At 42.4% G+C, this 27,004-nt stretch overlaps 1 protein-coding gene across 10 annotated transcripts in view; it reads left to right on the top strand.

Moving 5' to 3' along the window:
- Positions 1 to 27,004, top strand: part of RAPGEF4 (Rap guanine nucleotide exchange factor 4) — a 290,079-nt gene that overhangs the window by 199,217 nt on the left and 63,858 nt on the right. For 8 of the 10 annotated variants that reach the window (XM_053907652.1, XM_053907656.1, XM_053907661.1 and 5 more), the window contains 8 exons: positions 307 to 360; positions 668 to 774; positions 4,726 to 4,847; positions 6,281 to 6,464; positions 22,144 to 22,228; positions 24,205 to 24,265; positions 26,011 to 26,087; positions 26,528 to 26,674. In XM_053907652.1, coding sequence (XP_053763627.1) covers positions 307 to 360; positions 668 to 774; positions 4,726 to 4,847; positions 6,281 to 6,464; positions 22,144 to 22,228; positions 24,205 to 24,265; positions 26,011 to 26,087; positions 26,528 to 26,674 — 837 coding nt within the window. The remainder of the gene's footprint in view (positions 1 to 306; positions 361 to 667; positions 775 to 4,725; positions 4,848 to 6,280; positions 6,465 to 22,143; positions 22,229 to 24,204; positions 24,266 to 26,010; positions 26,088 to 26,527; positions 26,675 to 27,004) is intronic. The other 2 variants (XM_053907653.1, XM_053907667.1) reach the window with 1 other exon arrangement.

The following is a 27,004-nucleotide window of genomic DNA, read 5'->3' as shown; positions in this document are numbered from 1 at the left end:
TTTGTTATGCTTTGAGTAGATATTGATTCCCTTCTCATTAAGCCTGCAAACATCTAATCATTCCTATCTGTTTGGTTTTTTTCATTTTTAATAATTTATATTTAAATTTTGGCAAATTGAAGGTCTAATTTTGCCCTTTGAATGCATCTGCATTCAAGTTATTCAGGCAGATTTTATCTCTTGTTTTTTTTTAAATTCTATTTTGAGTTTTATAAAAATGGATGTTTCTTATTATCCCCCAGCCCATAATTTTCTTTAGTGTACTTTTTGTTTAATTTTCTTTTGCCTTAACATTTTATTTTTCAGACACCTCTCATTGAACCTCACGTTCCTCTTCGTCCTGCTAACACCATTACCAAGGTAATGGGATGTAGGTGGGTTGATGAACCTTCAGAGCCAACTTCTTAGGTAACCACTGGAGGCGGCCAGTATGTCAGAGCATCACATCAGGAGACCTCGGGTGCATTTTCTAGACATAACGACTATTCAGTGTGTATCAGTTCTCCAATAAAAGGGACATGTCATACAAGTGAACAATGTAAATATGTGAATGAGTTGTATTTTTCAAGCCAGAGTCAGAAAGTGATTTAAGTATTCATCTGGTTTGTTTTCCTTCTATAAATTCTCCCTCTTCCTCTTTCCCTCCTTTCACCTGATTAAAATGCAGGTTCCTTCAGAGAAGATCCTCAGGGCTGGAAAAATTTTACGAAATGCCATTCTCTCTCGAGCACCTCACATGATAAGAGATAGAAAATACCACCTAAAGACATACAGGTATGTGCAATAATTCTAAAGGCTGTGGCCTCCCTCAGATTCATGTTTAGTGACATTGGAACAAACTTGTGTTTTCTTGTTTTCCATCTATGGGTAGCATGTTTTATAATCCTCCAGGTTTTGGAAGATCTGAGTTTGTCTTAGATCCCTGCTTAGCTTTAATTATCCTTAATATTCCCAGCAGTTACTCCTAAACTAATTTGCTTGGACATTGGTTTAATTGTGATAAACAAAGAGAAGAAAACTTTTCCATTTCTGTTCACTAGTGTTTTTTTAGGGGAACTATTAGATTTAGATGAGATTAAACTAACATTTACTTAGCATTTGTTTCTGCTTGAAGCCCTCCGCCAGGCCATTTTCCCTATGTTATCCTATTTCATCCTACCACAGCCCTGCTAGGTAGGTGTTAGGCCATGTTTCAGATGATAAAAGTGAGGCTCAGAGAGAGTAAATAGTTTTCCTTGTCCAAGTCACAAGTCTAGTGAGTGGCAGAGCCAGGGCTAAGCCAACCAGCCTCGGTTGATTTCCAAGTTCAGTGATCTTTTCATTCATTCTACCATTCATTCATTCCACAAATGTATTAAATACCTACTGGGCACTGGATGCTATTGTGTTCTAAGCCCCAAGGATACAGGAGTGAATAAAATATATAATGTTCTTTACGGAGTTTACTTTCTACTGTAGGATTTCATTCTAGTGTGTATATAGTGAGTATACAACTCTATCACGTCTATAATTATTTAGAATAGGGAGTCACTATAGCTGTCACTGGAGTTAAGGAATTATGTAGTTGAATCTTCTGGGATGACTGAACACTGGTGGGTCAACTGAGGATTCATGTCTGATCTTTTAGCTTTTGATTTTTTTCACTTCACCATGGGTTTAGGAACTGGAATGGCCTATGCATGGCACACAAGCTTTCACTTTCTCCTTGCACCCGCAGTTTACCCTCATAGCCCTTTTTTAGCAGTCACTCAACTCTCCCATTTAGTCTAGACATGACCTCAGAACCCATCAGACTTGGTGTGAGTCAAAACCCATTTGATTCACATGAACCAAATTCATAAGACACAGTGAAAGCTAGGATACAAATTTTAAAGTTACCATGAAGGATAAATATATTTCTATGACTGTCAACTATGATAGAACCTGTGAAATTAGACCTCATTCACCCTATAGGAAACCTTTGAGTACATGTGCCTCAAGATCCAGTCTGTTTCCCAAGGACACAGATGGCAAAACAGGCAAATTCTTCCTCTTTGGATCACTTTTTCTGCACTCCTTGAAAACAAACACTCTTCCACTTGTGCTTGTCATGAACATGTTTATACGACTAAAACTGACAGGATATTTGTTACATTAATTGACCTCGTCTTGAAGAGAATTTTGGAAATGAGACGGGATTTGAGAAACACTTTAGTCTTATCAAGAAGACACATTCCATTTCTTAAGACAGACTATTCATCCAGCCCTTTTTTAAAGTTTACTTATTTATTTTGAGAAAGAGAGAGCATGCATGCCCACAAGTAGGGGAGGGGCAAAGAGAGAGAGAATATCCCAAGCAGGCTCTGTGCTGACAGCACAATATTCTCTCTCTGTCTCTCTCTCTTCCTCAAAATAAATAAATAAACTTTATTTTTTTTTAATGTTTATTTATTTTTGAGAGAGAAAGACAGAACGCGAGTGGGGGAGGGGCAGAGAGAGAGGGAGACACAGAATCAGAAGCAGGCCCCAGGCTCTGAGCTGTCAGCACAGAGCCCAACGCGGGGCTCGAACTCACGGACCGTGAGATCATGACCTGAGCCCAAGTCGGATGCTTAGCTGACTGAGCCACCCAGGTACCCCCAAACTTTAAAAAAAATAACAAAAATCATGTGTTACATATTCCCAGAGAGAGTTAAAGCACTTTAACTCCTCGAGTGAATCTCAAAATCTCATATGGCTAAAGGACCTTTTTCTTTTTAAGTCTTTGTTATTTTTTCCCCTGATTTAAGATGTGACTATGCTTTTCCAAGTGTGGACTTGCATTAGGGAAATTCCATTAAAATATGTCATCTTTATGACAAAATGGAAACTAGAAGTCAGAAGCCGTAAACTCTTTCTTGCTCCATCATACTAACATTTTCAATCCCTGAAATACAGGTGTCGTGTGTATTCCACACCCTATGACACAAATTAATGATCTGTTGGTAATAACCCATGGACTCATCTGGAAGCCAAAGGCATGATTTCTCTTTTCTGCACCCCAGTTTAAGTTCCTTGCCCCACATCTTGTACTTTCTAGTTCCATCTCTCTCCTCCTCCCCACCTGCTTATATCATGGCTGCAGTCTCCCCAGACACGGTATCCCCCCAAGTCATCACCATGCTAAGGTCTGCTGTCGATTCTAAAGTGGCTGGAGATCTTTAATGGAGAGGAAACTCAGTGATTCTATCAGCTGCAAGTGGCACAGCTGTGGATCTTTGTTCTGTGTGCTGACTGCAGGATTCTCATACCCTGAGCAAGGACCCAGGTGCTCTGAGATCATCTCAGAGTTCCTCTTAGCAAAGAGAATCGTTGAATTAAAAGCCACATGGAATTGATTAGTTTATACTTTTATGAAACTTCTCCCGTTAATAAATTCTGAAATTAGAAGAGCCATGTTTTGACAGTTCCTGTGTTCAGAATGAATAGTTACTAGGTGCCCCCTTTGCTCATTGAAGCTCTTTTTGTGGGTGTAGACTGTTTTCAGAGTAACCCTGGAAATCTGACGGCCTTCTCAGTACATCTTGCTTGCGAAATGTTCTAGGATTGGACCTGAATCAGGGCATCCCAGGAGCTTAGACAGATTTCAGAGTTCCTAGAACATTAGGGGCCATCTTTTCGTCCTCGTTTTTTTATAGATGAGAAAACTGAAAACCAGCGAGTTTAAACGACATGGCCAGACTCACACAGCTAATGTCTAGCAGACACAGTGCTGTATCTAATGACTCCTCCCAGGCTAAGCCTCTTCCTAAAGTGGCACAGCACCAGGAAACCCCCAGTTTAAACTAGAGAGGAGCTCCTGAGCTCCCCACCCAGAGATGGTGCCATCCTTAGCCCGGGATGGGAGGCCACCAGTAGCAAAGACCCCAGCTGCTCTGTGACTTCCTGTGTTGGCCCTTGGGATTCATTCCTAGGGCTTCAAGATTCCATTTCCTCCTCTGAACCATCATGCCACAAACACCTGCCCTTCTCCCTCACCCCACTGAAGGTCTCAGTATTTCCTAATTATATGTTTCCTGACTAATACACGCAGTTCACCCATCCTGACGAACTTACCACAGAGGGGCAACTTAGGGGTGAATGTGTGACTATGCAGAAAGCATGTGGAGCTCCTCAGATGACAAGCTCTGCAGAAGTGCTGATGCTCATTACATAGGACTTTTTTCAGAGAGATTTGCATCGCTAATTGCTTGTTTCTCCCAACACCCCTCTGGGGAAGATCAGTAGTATTACTTGAAAATATAAAGTGCTATATAATTTTGCACTTATACACCGCCTTTCGTGGAGCACCTCCAAGTGCCTCACAAACATTAACTCATTCCTCACAGGCTCGGGTGAAGGAAGTCAGATGTCACTTTGCCCTCGTTTTACACTGAGATTTTCCGGGACCAGCAAGACAAGAGAGTTCCTGGCCCTGGGCTTAGCTTGCTAGATAACACTCCCCATCTAGTGGCCCTTCGGTACCCCCTGGTGCTGCAGTGTGTAATGCTCTTTCATTGCTTGGAAGGTTCCCTCATGAGCTGAGTGGTTTTGTTGGTTTGTACAAAAGTTTGAGAACCTGAGGCCATGCCATGCCATGCTTTGTTTGCAGTGAGACCTCTTATGGTGGAGGAGCACAAGCGTTTCGGGAAGGTCTTTCAGAAGCCATCTCCCAGCCTTCCTCCACGAGGGCGTGCCTTCCCATCCTTTGTGTTCCCCTCTCCTTAGGCAATGCTGTGTGGGAACCGAGCTGGTGGACTGGATGCTGCAGCAGACTCCCTGTGTCCACTCCCGAACTCAGGCTGTTGGCATGTGGCAAGTGCTGGTAGAAGACGGCGTTCTCAACCACGGTAAGATGAGCCCCAGGCCCTGGAAAACCCTTTCCCTGGGTAAGTTGTTGCTGCACTCCCAAATGGGCCAAAAAGGAATTATGGTCCCTTTAGGGGCCTGCAGAGCCGGCATCTTCATTTAGCAATACGAGTGCGGCGAGCGGATGCTATTGATTGCTATGTTCCGCCATCGTGCCCCCCTAACATGGGAGAATGTATGAAGGGAAAATGAAATTGGGACCCGAGTGCATCAGTTCCAATTATGTTTATTAGTTTGCATTCACGGTTCATTGGTAGTGTGATTATACTCTGAGCATAGCAATCCTGATGCAGGGGCAGAATGAAGAGCAATGCGATGTGCGGCGGGGCTGGTGGCAGGGAAAGGAAGTAATGAATTCAGAAGCTGCCTTTTAACAATGGCGTTATCTGGGAGAGCCAATTTGTATCCACACGGGATGACCATATTTAAAATTAGGAATGTGCTCGACTGTCGCAGCCCCTGACACCCGCAGGGGCTATCGTGGGGCAGGGTAGCTGTTCAGGACTGGAGTGTGACCGTGGTTGATCTGCTCATGCCATTTGCTTTAACGACCACTTTTCCAAACTGACAAACCATTAAAATCGTTCATTTAATTTACCAAGGCCTGAGAATCTAATGATGGCTTCACCCGTGTTTCTCAGACTTTAATGTGCATTCAAGCCATCTGGGACTCTTGTTAAAATGCAGATTCTGACTCAGCAGGTTTGGGATGGGTCCTGAGGGTCTGGGTCTCTAAGACATAGAAATGAGAGATCCTGAGCCAAGTTCACTGACTGTCCTACCAAGATCTAAGTCTTTTTCTTTAAAAGGAACAAGGGAAAAACAAAACTTTTAAAATCAGAACTGGATGGAAATTACCTTAAGTTACTTCTAGGGTTATATGACCTAGAAGCTCGGTCTCGTCAGTTTTGTTCAAACAATTAATTTTATTCTAAACTTTTTTTTAAAGTGCAGACATGTTAACAAACAGTACATATGGAAAGAAAAATACGAATCCTGATCCCTGTAGAGTAAGATTGTTTTAAGTCTGTGCCCGAAAACCATTATAGAGCATGATCTGGCAGTTGGTTATTTTCCTGTTTGGGACACATGTCCCACATGCCAGAAGATGTCACCAAGGCAATTTTTGCTGGTCAGAGTGCTCATCTCAGAAAAGCTGGCAGGTTCTCATAAGAACGTGGTGGGGCCAGCCGGTGGCGGGCGGGTCAGAGAGAGCCTCGAGGTGCATGACCACAGTTGGGAAGTCATGTATTCCAGCTGCACGACCCTGGGCGAGGCGGGATCAGAGGGCTGAGGAGTCTCACCGCTTTGCTGCCACTTGGCTCTCTTCCCCGACACCAGCCGTTTGCTTCTGGTAAACGGGGCTGTGAGGCAGAGGGACAACAGCTGATCCTTGCCTTCATGTTTCACGTAGTGGACCAGGAACACCATTTCCAAGACAAATATTTATTTTATCGATTTCTGGATGACGAACACGAGGATGCCCCTTTGCCTACTGAGGAGGAGAAGAAGGAGTGTGATGAGGAGCTTCAGGACACCATGTTGCTGCTGTCGCAGATGGGCCCGGACGCCCACATGAGGATGACCCTCCGCAAACCGTGAGTAAGAGCGCAGTGCGCACCCTGTGCCAGTCCCCTGGGGCCATGGGCATGTGGAAGCACGACGCTCACCTGGGCCACAGGGAAGCAGGCTGATTTCCCAGGTCCTGGCCTGCACTCAGGGCCAAAGGGGAGGCTCTGGAGGTGGGACACAGCAGTGTTTGTCTCTTTTCTATTTTACTTTTGAGCCAGATAAATCCATTTCCCTTTTGCATGAGTTAAAACTGTACAGAATTTTAGTGGTTGGTTCGGGATGTCAAAACTAAGTCCACATATTAAAAAACCTTTAGGGGGCTCCTGGGTGGCTCAGTTGGTTAAGTGTCCGACTTCAGCTCAGGTCGTGATCCCGCAGTTTATGGGTGCGAGCCCCGTGTCGGGCTCTGTGCTGACAGCTCAGAGCCTGGAGTCTGTTCTGGATTCTGTCTCCCTCTCTCTCTGCCCCTCCCCCTCTCACACTTTGTCTCTGTCTCTCTCAAAAATAAATAAACATTAAAAGAAAACCTTTGGGCAATGACGAACAGAAACGGCTCTGTTTCCATGCCAGAATGTGACAGCCCCTGTCTTTCTAATGGAATAGGGCGGAGGTCATCAGAACCATAGACATCATGCCCGTGCCTTTGTTCGTTCGTTCATTCAACACGTCCTTTCACACCATTTTGAACCTTCTGCTCGTTAGCTTAAAGACACGTTCCTAAGAGAATACCACTGCTGCATTAGTGCTTCAAGACCTCCTCCCACTAGTAAGATGCTCTCTCCCTTCCATCTCAACTGAAACCCACCTCACCTTCAGTAACAACCTATCAGCTAAACTGGAGGATTCTGAAGTGTTTAATCAGATGGATTCAGAAAGAATGTACTGAGCCCCTATTGTACTTAGAGAACTCTCCCAGTTGCTGTGAGACATATAAAGAAGCATATGCCACAGTCCCAATCTTGGGGAAACCTTTTTAATAAGGCATGACTTGGCACTTGGTGTTGAGGCCACCATGCACAGGCTTATGATTTTCTTCTGGGAATGAAACGGCCCTCCACCCTGTGGCCAGTGCCAGCAGCTGTGGATGTTGATTCTGAGTCACAGGCATGGCCAACCTCCATTTATTCGTGGGTCTCAACAAGTGCATTAAACTTCACATGTCTTGTATGTCCACGGGGCACTTTCCAAAAGTGCTGTGCCCCTTAGGCCAACTTCCTCAATGTCTGCCCCTCATGCCAACTTATAGTACTTCTTAGTGCTTCTCTGTTTCCTTTCTTCAACATATTTCACTTGTTGTCATGCGATGTCTCCTTTGTCAGGACTTTCTCTTGGGTCTTAATGTCCACCTCCATGTGTTTCATAGGCCTGCCCTTATCCTAGTCAGCACCACCATGTTTGACTCTAGAACACTGGTTAGGTTCTGGTCCTTTATCCTCAAAACCCCTTTCTTCAAACAAAAATTGTATGGGAAAATCCAAACTATCAAACAGAAAAGCCAGAACTTCACTGACCTAATTATGGGTAGTATCCAAGAACCTTGCCCAGCTGATTTATGCTCTGTCTGTCCTGAAACATCACAGGGGTGGGTGGCTAAGGGGGCACAAGGGAATCATCAGGGCATGGAGAACTCAAATGAACACCATTCCAAACTGTGCTTTCTTTCATGTGAGTCCACTTCCTCTCTCCCTTCCCCACACACCTATGTCCCATTGTCCATCATTTTTACTTTCTCATCATTTCCTAGATCCATCCCCTTCTTGCTCTTCTTGCCTCTTTCATTCAAGTCAAAGCCATACAGTGGTTCTGAATCAGAAGTGGGACAGAATCAGAATCAGAAGTAGTTCTGAATCAGTGGGGCATCAGTGTGGGAGGATGTTTTGGTTGCCTCAGTACATGTGGGGGCACACTTCTGCCATTCACTGGGCAGTGGTTAGGACCAAGGGTTGCCAAATACACCCAACAATACCTAGGACCCTACAAAATAAGGGGCTGTCCTGAAAATAATGCTCCTATTGAGAAACATTGCTTTAAACTGAGTTTCTGAAAGGCAAAGACATATCCCATTTCTTTTTTCATTTATTTGTTCACTTCACCAATATTTGATAAACACCTATTTTGTTCTAGATACTATGTTAGTTGCTAAGGCTAAAACATCGAACAAGAGGGTTGCACCTCCTTCCTGGAGCTTTCTGCGTAGTCCAAGAGACAGACCTTAAATAGTTAGGCAAGGAATCATTTTGTCATAGCTGCAGTACATGCTACAAAGGAAAATGTAGTGTACATTAATAGAGTATAATATGGAGAGGGGGGATTTAATCTGGCATAGAAGTTGGAAAAGGCCATATTCCTAGCTCTGTGCATTCCACTAAATAGACCACCAATAAACTTTTGCTGAGTGAACGAATGAACAAATGAATGTCTGTTGGCAGCTAATGTTCCTGCAGCTCTTAGTTGCTTCGAGGGAAGCAGAAATGCCATTTGATTCACAAAGATTTTTGAGAAAAAAACCAAGAGGTTTTCTTTAAAAAATAATAATAATAAAATGGTTCCTGCCTTTGGAGAATTTATAATCCAGGAGGTGAGGCCCTCCCAAATTAGGATCTGGTGCAACAAACACACTTATTGAGTGCCTATTGTGTGCTAGAAACATTCATGCTATTGTCTTGATTCACCCTCACAAGACCCTGAGAGCTGGTTTCTTGAGTCACCCTTAGAAAGAGAGCCTGTGCTTGTGCTTTTTTTCTTCCATACAGCATTGAATTGCATGATCCTTGGCAGCCCAAAGATTCTTCAGAGAAAACTATATTCCAAAGGTTGGATTTTTCCAGTCTATCACTAGAACATACAGGTTTTACTAGTATTCCAAGACATATCATTTTGAGTTCCCTTGGGATTTTCTTACCTTTCCAGGTTTTATCAAACTACAAAATTGGAATCGAACTGGTAGTTCTTCTGACTCAATACTCTTAGATTTTCTTTCTATTGGAATGACAGCTCCCAAGAGATGAGAAAGTGAAAAAGAAGGAATCTAATTTTTTTGAGACAGACTTTCAAACCTATGCACATGCACACACACACACACACACACACACACACACACACACACACTCACACACACATACACACACATACACCTTTTTTGGGGTGAAGGGAGTCTGATAATAACCTTTGTAACGTCTAATTTATTTAAGTGGAAAGAAAATATGCTTAGGTGATCAAGAATTTCCAGTATCACTGCTGTCCTTAAAGAGACCCCTTGAGCACTTTGCTCCTAGAAACCTGAGGGCATGTGTAAAGGTCCTGGAAATGTTGACGCTTTACTGCCCAGACAGCCAAGTCATTAGGAAATGTGGAGGCATGAGATGCATTGGCTCCATGTCGACCAGGGCAGGACCCCCCAATTTTTAAACTCAGCACAGCTGCATTTTATAATAGTCACCACTGCCAGAGAGGCTGCAGAACTCTGATAATTACTGGGAAAGAAATAACACAATATTCTTTGATGAGAAGATTACTTTGAGAATTTGATTGTATAATGAAGATGTTGCTTTGAAAGGTACTTCCCATTGTTCTGAATCTGAGACTCGCTAGCAAAAAAAAAAAAAGTGTCACTTGTTTTGACAGGCTACTTAGAAAAATTCTCTGTTTATTACATTAACTGCAGCATTTTAACTGTCAAACTATGAAAGAATGTTCTGTAGTTTAAAAAACAGAATAGAGCTTCAGGGGAAATTTTTTGGCATACTCTTGTTGCTATTGGTATTGAAAAAAAAACATACATCCCGAATGTGAAATTAGCTTTTTATGTGGTGGCAGGCAGAGTGACTCACAATGCCCATCCTGGTTTCACAGGTGCAGACCTGGATGGCACTGGGGGGCAAGTGCTATAGAACAATGACAGTTGATGGTGCTGTTGTTGGGGCTCACAGAGCCATCAAACCTAAAATGAGCTCTTGGAGCTAATTGTTTTGATTTTGCTTTGTTTATAAGTCTAAAAGCAAGAGGTTACCCAACAGCGAGTAGATACAGTGGAGATCCTTGCCAATAGAAATGTTCCTTCTGCTTACCTTTGAGCAGATATTTTGGATAGGGGGCCATGGGCAAAAAGATGTGGAGTGACCAGATAAGCAGAATGTTATAAACTTGCAGCTAGCTGGGTAAAAAGAGACAACGAAGGTTCTTGCTGTACATGCCTCTCAACCTCTTCTTCCAAGAAAAGTGAGACATGATGTCCCGCTGTTTAGCATGGTCCATCAGAAACCAGCTTAGAAGTGGGAGGGAAATGAAGTAGATGCCATTTGCCAAATCTAGTTCTAGGTAGATCTGCAATTCGGGAATTCCCTTAAAGCCTAGAAGCTTAAGTAGTTCAGAAAGAGATAGGTTAGTTGGCTTGACCAGAAGGAAAAAAATATATATATACTTACATATATATATTTACATATATATAATATATAAATACATATACATAAATATATATATATATATATATATATAAAACAAAGAAATAATATATAAACATGTAAAATATATATAGCTAAGGGAAAGAGAATCAACAAAAAGAATTCTTGGCAGATTCTGGAATCTTCCCAATAAGCCAGAAACTTGAGTTCATTTATTTCATATGATAAACTAATATTTTCTAACATATGCTATGGGGCATAAGTTTAAAAGGAAACAATTCAGATGATCAAATGATAGGGGAAAATACCAGGTGGGAGTGGGGGTGTTAGTTGGCTGCATTAAGATAGCTCCCACCTGCTGTTCCACACATTTGCTCTAGAGGGCATATGAGAGGCTATGTATTTCTTTCTAAATTAGTAGAGCCTCTTTTAATAGGGTCTTATTCTGTCCAAGCTGTTTTTGAGGGTGTGAAATTTGAAATCCTGATAATTATAGGGAAAGTTGCTTCCTCAGGGGAACCCAGATTAGCAAGCCTAAAGTCAGTGGTTCCTAGGGTTTTGATTTCTGTTGGGATGTGCTAAGAAATGTTCAAAGTTATGAAATTCATCCTCAAATGCAAATCAGATGAAAAGAGAAATATGGAAAAAAAAAAAAGAGAGAGAAACATGACTTAAAGATCCTAATCTCTATGAAATAAGAAATTCACTGTGAATCTTTTCTTTCACTGCATGACAAAATTTTGCCTTTTTTGTTTTGTTTTGTTTTTGTTTTTTTTTGTTTTTGGTTTGTTGTTGTTGTTTTTGTTTGTTTTTTTCTGGAAAGATTGCTGTGCCCTAAATGAAAGCTTATAGAACTTACCAGAAGAAATGATTGCATTAAGAGGTCCATTTCTTAGGTTTGGGTTTATTGCCTCTCCTCTCTAAAGACAATTTACTACTTATCCCTCATGCTTACATGAAGCCAGCCATTGGATCACTGCCACTGAGATTCAGATTTGGGAGAGAAGAAGATGGATACAGCTGCCCATTTACAGTGTAGGGTTCATTATAATATTTTACTGACTTTTTATTGTTAAAGTCAATATGTTCATTGTAGAAAATTTGGAAACTACTGAAAAGAGTTAAAGAAAAATAAATACCACCTGCAATTACATCTCCCAGAGATAATTGTTAACATTTTGGTGCCTGTCCTTCTTATTATTTTTAAACTCCTAACTTTTTACACTTAGTAATATATTGTGGGGTTTTTTTCAATATATGAAATTTATTGTCAAATTGGTTTCCATACAACACCCAGTGCTCATCCCAAAAGGTGCCCTCCTCAATACCCATCACCCACCCTCCCCTCCCTCTCACCCCCCATCAACCCTCAGTTTGTTCTCAGTTTTTAAGAGTCTCTTTTGCTTTGGCTCTCTCTCCCACTCTAACCTCTTTTTTTTTTTTTCTTCCCCTCCCCCATGGGTTTCTGTTAAGTTTCTCAGGATCCACATAAGAGTGAAACCATATGGTATCTGTCTTTCTCTGTATGGCTTATTTCACTTAGCATCACACTCTCCAGTTCCATCCACGTTGCTACAAAGGGCCATATATTGTGGGTTTTTTCTCTTAACCTTAAATGTTCTTCAAGGATGGGATTTTTAAGAGGTGTATAGTAGGCTATCCTCTGAATGTCTCTAATACATTCAGTTAGTCCTTGTTGGATGTTTAAATTCATTCTCAAGCCCTTTCATAACAGCAGCAAAAATAATATTTTAGTGTTCTTCTTGCCAGAACAAAGAAAGAAAACAGCCTGACAGGAGTACAGAGGTGGGATTGGGGCCAGAAAGATGTCAGGAAAGTTCCAGCAAGGAACAATAAGCTATTTCAGAGTGAATGAATGCCCAGACCAAGAGTGCTAGTAAATGTGGCTGGGGAGGTAGGCCCAGGTCTAATTGAGGGGGGTCAGCTATGCACTCTGTATGCACTGGCTATTATTTTATAGACATTTAGGGCACCATTGAAGAACATTAAAGAGAGGTGTGGATGGTCCGCTTTGCAATCGGCAGGTTTCTCTGCTGTCTATAGAGAATGCTGAGACTAAAGACACAATGCAAGATATTGAGTTCCGTGAGGTTAAAATTAATTATTTTTTGAGAATTTAATGACAGCATTTGAGATACATGCATTTGACCCAAGAAACTGCCAAATAAAGTGAAAGCAAGACTGGGCTCCAGAGCCTTGGATTCTCATCTTACCAAATCACTAATAAGAACCCAACATCTTCAGATGACAAATCTCTTAAACTATAAAGTGAGTTTAGTAATACCGGCTTGCCCTCTCCCATCTTCACAAGGAGATTGTAAAGGGAAAAACAAATACGATTATATTTAATCACAGCCAACATTTATTGAGCTTACCTATGCTAGGCACTATGCTCAACAATTATCTCATTCAGTTCTTGCAACAGAACTGTGAGGTAGTTATTAATACCATCCCCATCTTATGGATTAGGAAACAGGCATAGGTTAAATCACCTGCCTGTGTTTATCCCAAAAGTGTTGGACTCGGGATATGGTGCAGGTCTGTCTGACTCTGGAGTCTGTATTCTTTACTGTGGCCTACCACCTTTCCCAAGCCAAACAGGATTCAAAATGGCCTGCTGGGTTTATTCTTAGAGCATTGGTGAGGAAAGACGTCGTGGGTATTTGATTTAAAAATAATAATTACAGGGGCGCCTGGGTGGCTCAGTCGGTTAAGCATCCGACTCTTGATATTGGCTCAGTCATGATGTCACAGTTTGTGAGTTCGAGCCCCACATCGGGCTCTGCGCTGACCGCGCAGAGACTGCTTCCGATTCTATCTCTCCTTCTCTCTGCCCGTCCCCTGCTTGTGCGTGCTCTCTCTCTCTGTCTCTCTCTGTCAAAATAAATAAATAATCTTAAAAATATATAATAATTATGACAGACTAATCTCATCTTACTCAATTACGACCTCATGGACCTGAGTGGAGTACAAGCATTGTCATCTACTTAGAAAAATACTCACATCAACCCACTGGCCAGAATTACAAACAAAACTTAATAATTAATGTATGAATCACACTGTATAGTTTACATAGTGACCTTATATACATCATGTCCTTGAACCTCAAAACCACTCTATGCAATGAGTAGGACTTATGTTATTATCCACGATTTACATTTGAAGAAATTGAGTTTAGTAGATGTCAAGTGCTTTCCTTGACATCACATGGAAGTATATGTGGCTGAGCCAGGATCCGAGTCCATGTCTGCTTACTCCAAAGCCAATTTCATTCCATTTTTTTTTTTCATGGAGAATATTCAATCTTCTCTATTAGGTTGCAACTTCACCCTCTCTAGTGTGTTTATTAAATAAGAAGTGAAATCCAAAGAAATATAGGTAGTCCATCTGTCCCTGATTAAGAATTAATTTTTGCAAAAAGAAAAAAAAGTAAGAATGAATTTTTGCAAGGAAAAAGTAATAATGCGTATACATAGCACCTCCTCAAAAACTGTTTGCATTTTCTATCTGATTGTATATATGCATCATACACGAAGGCAGGTAGCTATACTCTCTGATGCCATCTAAATTTGTTGTTTTCTCAACTTGCTTAGATGTTTTGCAGGAAAATATTTGTACTTGCACCTTTTAAAAGGTTTAATATTAAACTTCTGGTGTGTCCCCATAGTAACCACTTTTGCTGGAAGTATGTTGGGCATATTCAATTTCTAAACATGAAAAACCTTAAATTACTTTCTCCTAAAAACAGTTAGCACTCGGGGGCCTTAATTATGGCTCCTTACCCATGTCCTGATGAGGGTGACTTCATTTCTCACAAATATTCATAAAGCATCTGCCCTTTACTGCAATGGTGGACAATGTTCATTTCTAACCTCACAAATAAAGGAAAGAATGTACATAGGGATGTACAGGCTTTGCTATCAGAACTAAAAAATGCCTAATTGCATCTGATAAACCTAAAGTGTTCTTTTCTGGGTTAAAGATAAGGCGAAGGGGTGGTGGTGTGGCAGAGAAGTGAGCAGAGAGATCTGGACAGGACACTGCAAATGTCCAGTCACCAGGTTCCTGGAATGTCTCTAACATGGAAGATGTAACTCTTAAGAAGCAAGGATCCTGGGAGGTAAAGAAAAGAAACACGTTTTGTTGGTTTATTACACAAGAGGGTGGGAAATAAAACCAAACTTCCTTTAAGGGAAGCGGAAAGAGGTGAGCTCTCACAATCTTAAGGGTGTTGGAAAATGACCACGTTTGAGAAATGACTTATAAGCAGGACAGTGAGGTGGGATGAGGTGGAGTGTTGCAAGAAAAATAAAGCATTCCCACCCCCACCCCTCAGAAAAAAAATAATAAAGCATTTCCTTTATTTTGAAGCATGACCATGGCTTACTAGAGATTTATAACATTGACTTTTCTGGGTATTTTTCCCATGCACCAGAGAATAGGTCTACTAGACGACAGGTCTAGAAGAATGGCTTATTTATTCTCTCACCTGCATATTTTACCACTGGCCATGCCCACGTGCTGCTTGGTGTCTGGACGAATCCCTCATTTTATCCACGTTCCAATAACTGAGGAGCTCAGTCTCTGACCTTGATAAATTCCTTGATAAAACTGTATTTACCAGCAGCTTCCAATATCACCTGAGCCCTCCCATCCTTTAATGTATAAACTGCTTCTCCATCCATCCCCGTTTATTATCTTGTCTGTAACTAGACATTGCTGCCAGAATGCATCCCCTGCAGAAACTAGGCCTTTCCACAGCAGGATCCGACAAATCCACATCAATGTGGCACCACGCAGATTTGTAAAGAAGCAGGGATGCCTAATATCTCTCCCTGTGACATCTGGAGAAGGACAAGTAAAGACCAGGTACATTCACCGGCTGCCACTCAGAGCAGCCAGAGAGTCAATTCACTTCCCCAGCCTCATAGGTTACTCTGTGAAGGTGCATGGGGTTCCCTCCTCCCGCTTGGGGCACAGTGTTCCCTTGACTCTTGAAAGCCAAATTGCCTTCAGTCCTTGGGACCCTTTCATTACCGTTTGAACAGGCTGGGGTCTGATTTGCAGGACCTCTTCTCCATTTTTTCCCTGTCACCCCCGTAAAGACCAAAGCGTGAGAGGTGCTTAATGCCACTGTTTGCCATGAGAAACCCGCTTTTAAAATGTGACTTTGTTCAGTGATTGTGGTGGGGAAGGCTCACTTTTAGTTGTTATCAGGTGCCCTTTGGCGGGGGGGTTGGGGAAAGCTGCAGATCAAGATTGAGTAGAGAGGGGAATCTTCTCTGAGACACTAGATGGCACAGCAGCTCCGAGCTGGCGGCCTTGGGAGAGGCTGGGCTGCCTTTCCGTCATCGCTGCCACAATCCGGAAGATCCACCTGGGATAGGAGAGGGGCTAGGATTGTGATCCACCTTCGTGGGCATAGGCTGGCCGCCCGTGCTCCACCTGATCTCCTCCCTGGGACTTCCCTCAACTTTCAGTCCTAGCGACAAGTCAAGGCCCCCTGAAACATCAGTGAGTTTGCTTGTGGCAAACCTCTCACAAATGCTTTTATTGCTTTGTTGACTGTGAATATACTCATTTTTTAGAGTAAGTCCCCTCACACCTTGCAGTCCTAGCTTCTCTCACCTCATTAAAACATTGGCTGTAAACAGAACCAAAAAGTTCACTGCTACCTGGGTGGCTTGCCAAATAACTGTGGCCTGCCCCGTGATTACATTGACCGCTTTAGACCACAGGATTGTAGCTTTCTTTTCTTTTTTTTTCCTTTCATTTTGAATGTTATTTAGGACTCGGAGACTAAACTGTTTTTAAGCTTTGTTCCATCCTGTTTCAAACAGCTGCCATGGGTTTCTCCACAGCACCCAGCAAGTCCCCAGGGAAGTGTTTACTTCTCCGGAGTGGCTATTGCTGAATGGGGGACCAGGGGGTAGAATAAGCCGCCACATGGGTTTCTGTGTAGGTGTGGTCTGCATCCCCATCAGAGCTGCCCCTGAAGGCAGCGGAGGCCATGTTTCCTGGCAGGCTTTGCTTTGTGAGAGGCACGTGGGGGAGCAGGCAAGCTGAAGCCACCCCTCTTCCTCCCACTAGTTGCCAAACTAAGGAGGATTTCCCAGGAATGGGGCCTTTCTGGGTATTTTGCTCCTGGGAGAGCTGCTACTCCTTTTCCTCCTCTGTGTCCGGCAGGAGGGCCCAGGGCTTCTCTCTCAGGCTTCTCCCCGGGCATGTTTTAGAGAGCAGGTCTCAAGGTTTCACCTGGCAGTAAACTCTGCCACTGCCCACTGCTCACGGTGGGGCCTGGGAAAAGAGGCCACTGACCTGAAAGAAGCAGTCTTCTGATGAACCACTCTGACCCTGTCCTGCCCTTATCTCATCTGCTGTCTTCCTCCTGTGGTGGTTTTCTGTGAATATTGAGCTGTGGCCACTTCCAGTCATTTCTCACAGGTTTTATCCCTATCTGTTCTCTGTCACCCAAGAATTCCTAAAACTCTGTCTGCCCATAGTACTATTATGTGGTTTGTGGTGATGGTGATGCTTGTTTGTTTTCAGTGCTGTTTTGGATTTTAAAATACCTTTCCAGGGGTGCCTGGTGGCTCAGTCGGTTGAGCGTCTGACTTTGGCTCAGGTCATGATCTCACAGTTTGTGGGTTCAAGACCTGCATCAGGCTTTGCGCTGCTGGTGCGGAGCCTGCTTGGGATTCTGTCTCCCTCTCTTTTTACCCCCCTCCTGCCCATGCTCTCTCTCATTCTCTCTCAAAAATGAACAAACATTTAAAAATTTTATAAAATACCTTTCCAATCAGATCGTTAGCATGGTAGATAAAAATAAGTCCATAAAAGGGTTGAGCCCCACAGGTGCTACTTGGTCTTGGGTGGTCACCTCTGTCCAAGCTGCCACTGATCTTGATTTAGTTCTACTGAGTGACTTCAGCTGGTCTAACATGGTAATTTCTTCCTCACAGCTGGATGAATAAAATCTATAATCCTATAGAAAATATGTCTTTTCTATCATTTTATGGGATTTGGAGTAAGAGATGAGGTTCAATATTTTCACCCTATGTCCTTCCTTCATTATTAATGAACTATTTGCCATGACACAAACGTGTGCCATATCAAAAGTGAGTTGTGTCATGGGCACGTCATCTTACTTGACCTTTGATAGGAAGGATGGCAGAGCATAAGCCCCCATTTCCCTTGGGCACAGAACAAGAACTGGTTCATAATACTGCTGCCTTCTCCCTTGGGTAGACCCTCAGTTCAGCATGAATTGTAGGAATGTGTGTCTTCATTCATATTGAACATCCACCCTGGTGATAATGCCATCCTGCACTTGTGCTCTATTTCCAATATATCAATACTTTGCGTATATTAACTCCTGTGATCTTTATGACAATCATATTAATTATTCCCATTTTACAGATGCAGAAACAAGGCATTACACCAATCACATACCTAGGAAGTTCCTGATTTAGATCTCCAGTCCAGTTTCTGCTTCCAATCCAGTGCCCTTTGCACTACCAGATGCTGCTTCTCTTGAGAAGAGCAGACTAGAGTTATGGATATTTAAACAAAGAGCATTCTTCACAGTATGTTGTAATCACCACAGCAGCAGGACCATGTGCCATGGAAAAATAAGGGTTGAACAACCAATTTTAGCTGGGAGAGATGACATCTGAGTTGGGCTTGCAGCAGAAAAAGATATAGCAAAGAAAAGAGCATGTGGAAAGTCTTGGAGGCACGAGAAAGCCTAGCATTTTGGAGGGATACAGAGATGTCTGGTATGGCTGGAGCAGAGAGCAGAGCCATGAGGTAAGGTGTGAAGAGAGGGGAGATGAATGTGTCTGGAAGATGTGGGAGATTGAGATCTGGCTTCACAGATCCTTGTGTGATGATGAGGGAGCACTTGTAGTGCCTGTGGCTTATCTAGGAGGAGATGGAGGTGGCCAGAAAACTCTGGGAGCTCAGGAACGAAGTCTGTTTGGAGATAAAGATTTAGGTGTCAGCATTACATAGATGAAAGGTGGGTTTTTTTTGTCTTTTTCCCCAGGGAGAGAAGGTAGAACACACTGAGCACCGAGCTAATGGCAGTAAACAAAAGAATAACAGACCAGAGAAGACACTGGGAAATAACTTGGGGTGGGGGGGGGGGGGGGGGGGGAGGCAGGGGTGGTAAGTGGCGGGGAGGGGAAGGGGTAAGTGGAGCTCCAGGCAGTGCTCAGTTGTGTGGGGCAGCAGGGCGGTGAAGAGATTTCAGAAATTCTTCAGAGTCACTGTCTTCACTTCTCCTCTCCCACACTCTGATGCAGGTCCTAAGACGACCTAGCGTGGCTCACAGGACAACCTTGAACCACTGCGTCAAATTTGCAATATGCTACATTGAGGACTGGACAGCATTCTTCATTATACGTTTTAACTCTTGGCTGAAATATAACCATTTTCTTTTTTTTTTTTTTTTCATCTTAGAGAACATGAACGGGGGAGAGGGGTGGAGGGAGAGAAAGAATCCCAAGACATAGGGCTCGATCCCACAACCCTGGGATCATGACGTGACCCAAAGTCAAGAGTCAGACGCTCAAACGACTGAGCCCAGGAGCCCCTTCATTTTCTTTTTTATCAAAGTATAGTTGGCATACACAATCAGTTTTAATATAATAGGATTTATAGATTCTAATGCCATAAGAGTTGATCAGAATGGATTTCACATTGATTTGGATTTCCACAATGAATGGATTTCCAACTTCGAATCTGTCAAGATTTTAGAGATAAATTCTAACCTTTTCTTTTCCCAGCTGAGTTTTCTTCCTCCCCATGGAGGTGAGAATGAGACTTGGCAACTGTTTTCCCTTTTAGCCAAGCTTCTAGGAGGGTCCATGCTATTTGCAGCTGATGTCAAGTAGCAGGAACAGCAGGGCCGCTCCTCATGCTGAAGAGCCATAATCCTATTATGCCTACCTGAGACTTTCACATTAGCTGCCTCTATCATGGTAGATCAGCTGGGGTGATTCAATTGACTTTTAAATCCCCAAGGGTCCCAGTTTCAAAATCCCCATGTCTAAGTCAAGTAGTAGATTAGGCCCCTTACTAAGAAGGGCTGGCTCCTTTAGAGCCCCCACGGCCATAGTTTTTTCTTCGGTCCTTTGGGTCCCATACTGTCTGAGATCTGCCCTGAAGCACTGGATTGGTGCACAGCTGTGTCCTTCAGTGGTGATCCTTCACAGGAGGTAAAGCTGGCTGGCATCCCCCTGGGTCACGGATTTTAGTACGTGTCCCTTTGAATAGTCAGGATTAGGAAACATCCTCTGCTGATGCTACAAGAGAAAGATACCATATTCTTTTGTTCGCATCAAAGTTGCCCTTGAGAAGGTAATGTGCAAGGTATGCATAGAGCTTTCTTCCTCCAGTTAGTCCCACTCGATCAACTCCCTACATGATATATAATATGGCGGCAAAATGATTTAACCCAATCAACTATTTCAGGATATTCACAATTCAGTTTTGATTGCTCAAACTGCTTATCCAATGACTAAGTTTTAGATGTAATTTGCTGACCCACATGTTATACTTTATCTGTGAAAGTATATATACTTTATCTGTTTGTTTACCTTATTTTTTTTAAATTTTTTTTAATGGTCATTTTTGAGAGAGAGAGAGACAGAGCGTGAGTGGGGGAGGGATAGAGAGAGAAGGAGACACAGAATCCAAAGCAGACTCCAGGCTCTGAGCTGTCAGCTGAGAGCCCAATGCAGGGCTCGAACCCACCAACCGTGAGATCATGACTTGAGCTGAAGTCAGACACTTAACTGACTGAGCCACCCAGGTGCCCCTGTTTAAAACTTCTTAAACAAGGGTTTGAGCTTTGAAAATCACTTTGCTGGTTTTTTTCCCACTTAAATACGCAAACACCTTCACATTCGCTACTTCCTTTGCTCTCGCGTCTCTCTCAGGAAGGTATTGTCCCCAGTTTGCAGATGAGACTGGGACTGATGCCACATAGCTGCTGAGTGGTTGCACTAAGATTAAAACTTGATCTGCATACTCAAAATCCAGTGCTGTGTTCAGTACTCCAACACACCCAAATTTATCCGACCAAGGAACACTTTTTAAAATGTAATGCAATTAAGGATGAAATACCATCAGTAGCTCATTAATATTTAAATGTTTAACATACAGTAACATTGAGTAATATCATAAATTGTTGGAATTTCAGGACAAAATACAGAAAACAGACTGATGGTTACAGAATAGGTAACATACATGATTGCAACAATTAGCGGAAAGTAAATGCTGCCTGTCCTTCCACATCGCTCTTTGAGATTTGATCACCCCTTTGTTTGTTTTGAAGTTTCAAAAACACATTAGCCAGGGTTCCTTATATTGCAGGGAGCAATAGAACACCCAAATTATTGATCAATCGTATTGATTATCATTGGTGTGTAATTGAACACTACTAGTGATTCCAGAATAGTCACACACATTAAAGATGGTTAGGAATCCACTCAGTCCTCCCATGCCAAAACGTCCATAACACTTCCATATTCTATCCTCAAAGGCAGGCTGTTGGATACTAGTTTAAAACAATTTATATAAAAAAAATAATTTATAAAAAAAAAACCATACACTGACATCTCACGAAAGAGCTGTCATCCATGGAACAGATTTGGGGAAATGAGAGTGTGTACCTTCCTTCTTTCCCTTTAGTATTAATCCTAGACACTGCTGTTTGCTTTCTGCTCATCTCATGCCCTCACTTCTTCAGGGATAAGTAAGAAAATGTTGAGTCTACATTAATCCTCTATTTGAGTCCTGTCTAGAAACATATTACATCATCTGAAACAATAGTAACAGCAGCATTATTCTGTTAGGCTAAGACATCACACAGGATCCCAAGGAATTTGGATCAGTCATCCAGCTAATGAAATCAATTGTTCGTAGTTGCGTTAAAAGACAAGTTTTGCAGTTACTGATTCTGATGGTAATGACAAGCAATTTTTTAGAGCAATCATCTACAGAGTGAGAGATAAGTTAGCCAACTACAATGTGAGTGGAGATGTTCCTCCCTCAGATTGGAAGGGAAGAGGACTATGCACATTCTTCCATCAAGGAACACATTTGATTCAAAAATCCCTTTAGGGGTTCTAATGGCAGGATCTTTTCTTCTGTCAAAGTCTTTTCATAGAGATTTCTTGTAGGAAATCCCTAAACACATTACTGAATCCATTTCTATATCTCAAGCTTTTGTGATGACTTTTTTCTCTTTGTTTTCTTCTTACTTTTTTCTTTGTAGACCTGGCCAGAGGACCGTGGATGACCTAGAGATTATCTATGAAGAGCTCATTCACATTAAGGCCTTATCCCATCTTTCTACAACAGTAGGTCGTCTCCTTGTTGAGCATGCTTGGGAAGGGGAGGTGTTGAATGCACTGTTAGCAATGAAGGAGTGTATTTTGGCATGGGGGTGGTGGTGAAGGAATGCCTGAATTCTTCATAAATCATGCCTACTCTCTCTCATGAGACATAAAGGAAGTTACACTCAAGAATAGTCCCCAAATGGGATCAAGTGTTACCATGTTGTTAGTAGTTGTTCATGTACCCTAAACCCTGAAGCAGTGTGAGTGAGTGGGTAAGACTGGAAAATGTACTTCATTCTTCAAAACCTGAATCTTGGAATCTGTGCACTTTGACAAAAGATCCAGACCTTAAGGGGAACTCTGAGACCCTTCCATGAAATATAGAGGAAGGAGAAAAATCAAGATGGCCTGTCTTGGCCCACAGGGCCGGCTTTGCCCAGGTGTGCTGCCCTATGGAGAAGGAAGCAGAAGGTTCAAGGAAACATTGCCTCAGATATGTTAGGACACGGTAGCAGGGCCCATTAGTGAAAAATGGCCCAATGGCTATGTCTGACTCTGAACTTTTACATGATGAGGTTATTTAGGAAGCCAGTGGACAGAAATTTGGCTCTGAATAGGGACAGAAATACATCCTCCTATAGAAGAAATATAGGAATGTGTTTTCCAGGTACCACAAGTCTCCTATATGTTAATAATTCAATAATAATAGTAAATAGAAGTTGTTTCAATATTCACAGATCATATTCTGAGGCCCCTCAGCAATGTCTACATACCTGCTTTGCCTCTCATTCCCAGCTTACTTGCTGGCATTATGCTACCACATGCATGGTAGCAATGTCTGTGGTCCTTTCTCTGGGGGCAGAGGTCAGGTCTCTGCCGAGAGCAATGAGGCACTTGCCACAGCTCCAAGCAGAAGGGTTCCAAACCCCTCCCCCTTCAACTCAGATGGAGCTGCCTTCCCATCCTTCTCCTGCTGCACTACTGTGGGTCCAGAAGCTTGCTCACCTACCTACATAGGGCATTCAGGGGTGTAGTCTAGCCCAGCCACCCTTCCCACATACCACTGCCCTTGTCATCCTCACTCTGTCCGTGGGAGGTGGGGATAGGTCTAGTGCCTGGGTGCCTCAGCTGGGGTGCCCCTGCACTTTGTAGGTATCATGAGCTCATGCTGTAGACAGAAGTGAGGGGAGACTCCTTTTCCCTGCCTGCACTCCAGGTCCCCAGCACGCCCCTGCTGTGACTTGCTCAGCGTGGTGGAATTGAAAGGACTATGGGGAGTCTCCTCTTCTAGCTCAAACCCCAGGTACCCAGGCACTGGGGGAAATTCTGAGGTCACTTTGTTCTTAGGGAATTAGAGCCAAGATTTGCAACCATAATTTAGGATTTTAAAACAATTAGCTATGTAGGAATATAAATCTGCCCGCACATTGAAGTTTCATTTGAATTTTCCAGTGTGTGTGTGGTGATGTAGTATGTGTGATGCAAGGACCCTCTCATAGCAGCAGGGTCCAATGATATTCCCACCCAAGATGGAAGACTGGCAGAGATATTAGCTAGTTCATACATGTGAAGCCACGTTTTAAATGGTTTCTGGGGAGACTGTTTTGAATGAATTAGCTTATAAGATAGCTTTTGTCAGAGCCTTACGAATCTAGTGGTAGGGGCACCTGGGTGGCTCAGTCAGTTGAGCGTCCGACTTCAGCTTAGGTCATGATCTCACGGTTGATGAGTTTGAGCATCAAGCTGTCAGCCTATCAGTGCAGAGCCTGCTTTGGATCCTCTGTCCCCCTCTCTCTGCCCCTCCCCTGCTTATGCTCTCCCAAAAATAAGTGAATCTAGTGGCAAATTTGGTGAAAGTGGTTCTAGACGAGACTAGCAGCTAGCGAAGTGGGAAATGGCTGTGTGAACAGAAGGGTACATTCAGCACTGCTCAGGAGAACAAGTCCCACCCCACCCCCCAATCTGGCCTTTCCCAATTCTTTCTCTTTTTCTTCTAGGTGAAACGAGAGTTAGCAGGTGTTCTCATTTTTGAGTCTCATGCCAAAGGAGGAACCGTGTGTAAGTAAACGTAATGGGACGTTGTGCCTGGCGAGCTTCTCAAGAGCATATGCCATGGGAACCTGACTGCAAATGCTTTCCTTCTTGGGGGGCCAAGTCAGACCTGGAAGGACATGATGTGGCAGTTCGGTTTCTCGAGCCTCGCGACTATTCCCAGCATGTGCCTGTTATTATGCTGCCCTAGGGTTTTCTGGACCCAGGTTGGTAGCAGTTGCCAGACTGAGTCTCCACTGGCTCCCTGCTGACTCAAGGCAGTATTTAAAGAGGGTGCGGTGAAGTCACTGCTCTTCAGGAAGGACCCTACAAGGACCTTTTCACGCAGCTTCACTTGAATTTGATTTTCAGAGAACAAGTCTGTCTCTCCAGATCCCTAGTTAGAGTGACAAATCGCCCTGCTTGGTTTTTCTTCTCTCACTTGCTCTACCGGTTCTGAGCCTGAGAGAAACTCTTTGCCCCAAATACCAATGCAGTGCTAATATATTCTTATCTCTTCAGAACCCAACTTGTTTAGTTCTGTGAGGGCATTTGGAAGCAAGACGTTCCAATTTGATATTAGTGAATGTGAACAGAATCGTTTAAGCCATCCTTTTCCTCAAGTTCTACAAAATCCTTCTTGGTAAACGTGGCTCCTGGTCTACTCAAGGCAGGAAAGGCCGCTTTCTCTAATCTCCCTTGGAGAGTCAGAAGACACCTGAGCATACTAAGGTTCTCAAAGTTCTGCAATAAAGAAAAACATTGTTCCATTTAAACTGACACTTTTTAAATCGAGTGAAACATAAGACGCTTTTTTAAATGGACACCTGTTAACTTTTCAAGAGAGGTTCTTTGGAAAATCTTGTTCTTTCTTCAGACTGTGTTAGTCGAAGAAGCAGGAACATGAATCGTAAAAGCAAAAAGTGTTATAAAGATTACATTTCAAAATGTTTTACTTCCAGTCATCAATAGTGGTATTTCTAACATGGATATTAATTTTAGGAAGAATGTTTTCTCTTTACATTTTAATGGTTCACTTTAAGATTTTTTATTTTTATCATCACTGATGACTTAACTTCTCATTTATTTTTTTTCATTCAGACTTACTGATTGTTTTCATTTTATTAGAAATATTTAAGTATTTCCAACAAAAAAAATAGAGATTATTACCAGCACCTTTTTTTATCTTCATCAAACACGGACATGATACTATCTTTTCATATTTTCTAAAGAATGAAATTATAGATACAAATGAAGCCCTTTTGTTCCTTCCTTTATCTCATTGTTTTCTTTCCCTCCCCAAGGTAATTCCTACCCTATGTGCAGTGAGTGTTATCACAACTCATTTTTTAGTAACATATAGACACATATCCATAAACAATATGTAGTGCTGATTTGCACGTTTTCAAACTTCACACACTAGCGTGAAGATTACTTTTAAAAACTATTTTCGATAGCGTAATAAGTTTTGATGGACTGTGGGGGAAAGTGTATTTATCGCTTTAAGAAATGGATTCCTGGCACATGGCTCAATAGTAAATCCATACCTTTTAGAGCCTAGCAAGTAGCGTGGTATCTATGTTTCTTTCGTGTTCTATAGAAAAGGAAATACCATTCCACCTGAATAAGTTAGTATTTGCCAGTGACTTTTTTTTTTCCTTCTGGAGTAAATGTATAATTCTGGGGACTTAAAAATGATGATTTGATAAGCTATAATTTATATTGATGTGCTTCTATTCTTGTCATAAGTCTTTTCATCTTTTTGTGTCTAGTGTTTAACCAGGGGGAAGAAGGCACCTCCTGGTACATTATTCTAAAAGGATCAGTGAATGTAGTCATTTATGGCAAGGTATATATATCTTTTTCTTTGTGAAACTTTATTATGCTCCATTTACTAGTGTGGCTCTAAGTATTGAAGTGCTACAACTAAACCTGCAACAACATTGTTACTCGGTGTAGAAAAGACATTACTGCATCTCCAGTCACAGATTATCTAAATTATTATACTCATTTGAGTTGAACTTTCTGGGGCTCATCTCTTTATAGATGTTGTATCAATTTAAAATAAATACATTAAATGTGTACATTTTAGTTAGGCCATAGCCCATATTACTAAATGAAAGAAAAATAAAACATTATAATCTAATTCTGTAACTCTCCTTTGGCATCCCTGGCGCAGTCCATTTATATATACAGTGTTTTGGGTAAAGGGGGTCTTGTGGCATGAGGTGAATGGCTGTCTGCTCAGATTCAGGGATCCTGTTCATCTGAATGTTCTGCTCCCTCCAGGGTGTGGTCTGTACCCTGCATGAGGGGGATGACTTTGGCAAGTTAGCACTAGTGAACGATGCCCCAAGAGCTGCTTCTATCGTCTTGCGAGAAGATAATTGCCATTTCTTAAGAGTGGACAAGGAGGATTTCAACCGGATCCTGAGGGTGAGTCCAAGGCAGTGTGGCTGAGAAGTATCCCATTTTTCCTTTTGCCAGACCAGCAAAGATCAGAGTGTGGTATTAACTGAGCGGTACTGTGACTACTGAATGCTCTAGGAACAAAGAGCCTTGGTTCTAAACCTGGTATGTTCAATGTGCTGGTGTGCGTTCTGGGATCCAAGGGTGATATTCCAGTAAAGCTGCCAATATGGCACGTGTGCCACACCAAATAATTGGACGCACCCATACTGGCCCATGAGAATTAAAAAAAAAAAAAAAATCTAGGGACTGCCTTGGCCAAATGCCAAAGTCTGCGCCATTTCTCTTTGGAAATTC

This window comes from Panthera pardus, unplaced genomic scaffold, assembly GCF_024362965.1.
Source record: "Panthera pardus isolate Hobbes unplaced genomic scaffold, ASM2436296v1 HiC_scaffold_10, whole genome shotgun sequence".
Classification (NCBI taxonomy): Eukaryota; Metazoa; Chordata; class Mammalia; order Carnivora; family Felidae; genus Panthera; species Panthera pardus.
Note: the sequence above shows the minus strand (reverse complement) of the source record. Positions and strands in the feature narration are given on the sequence as shown.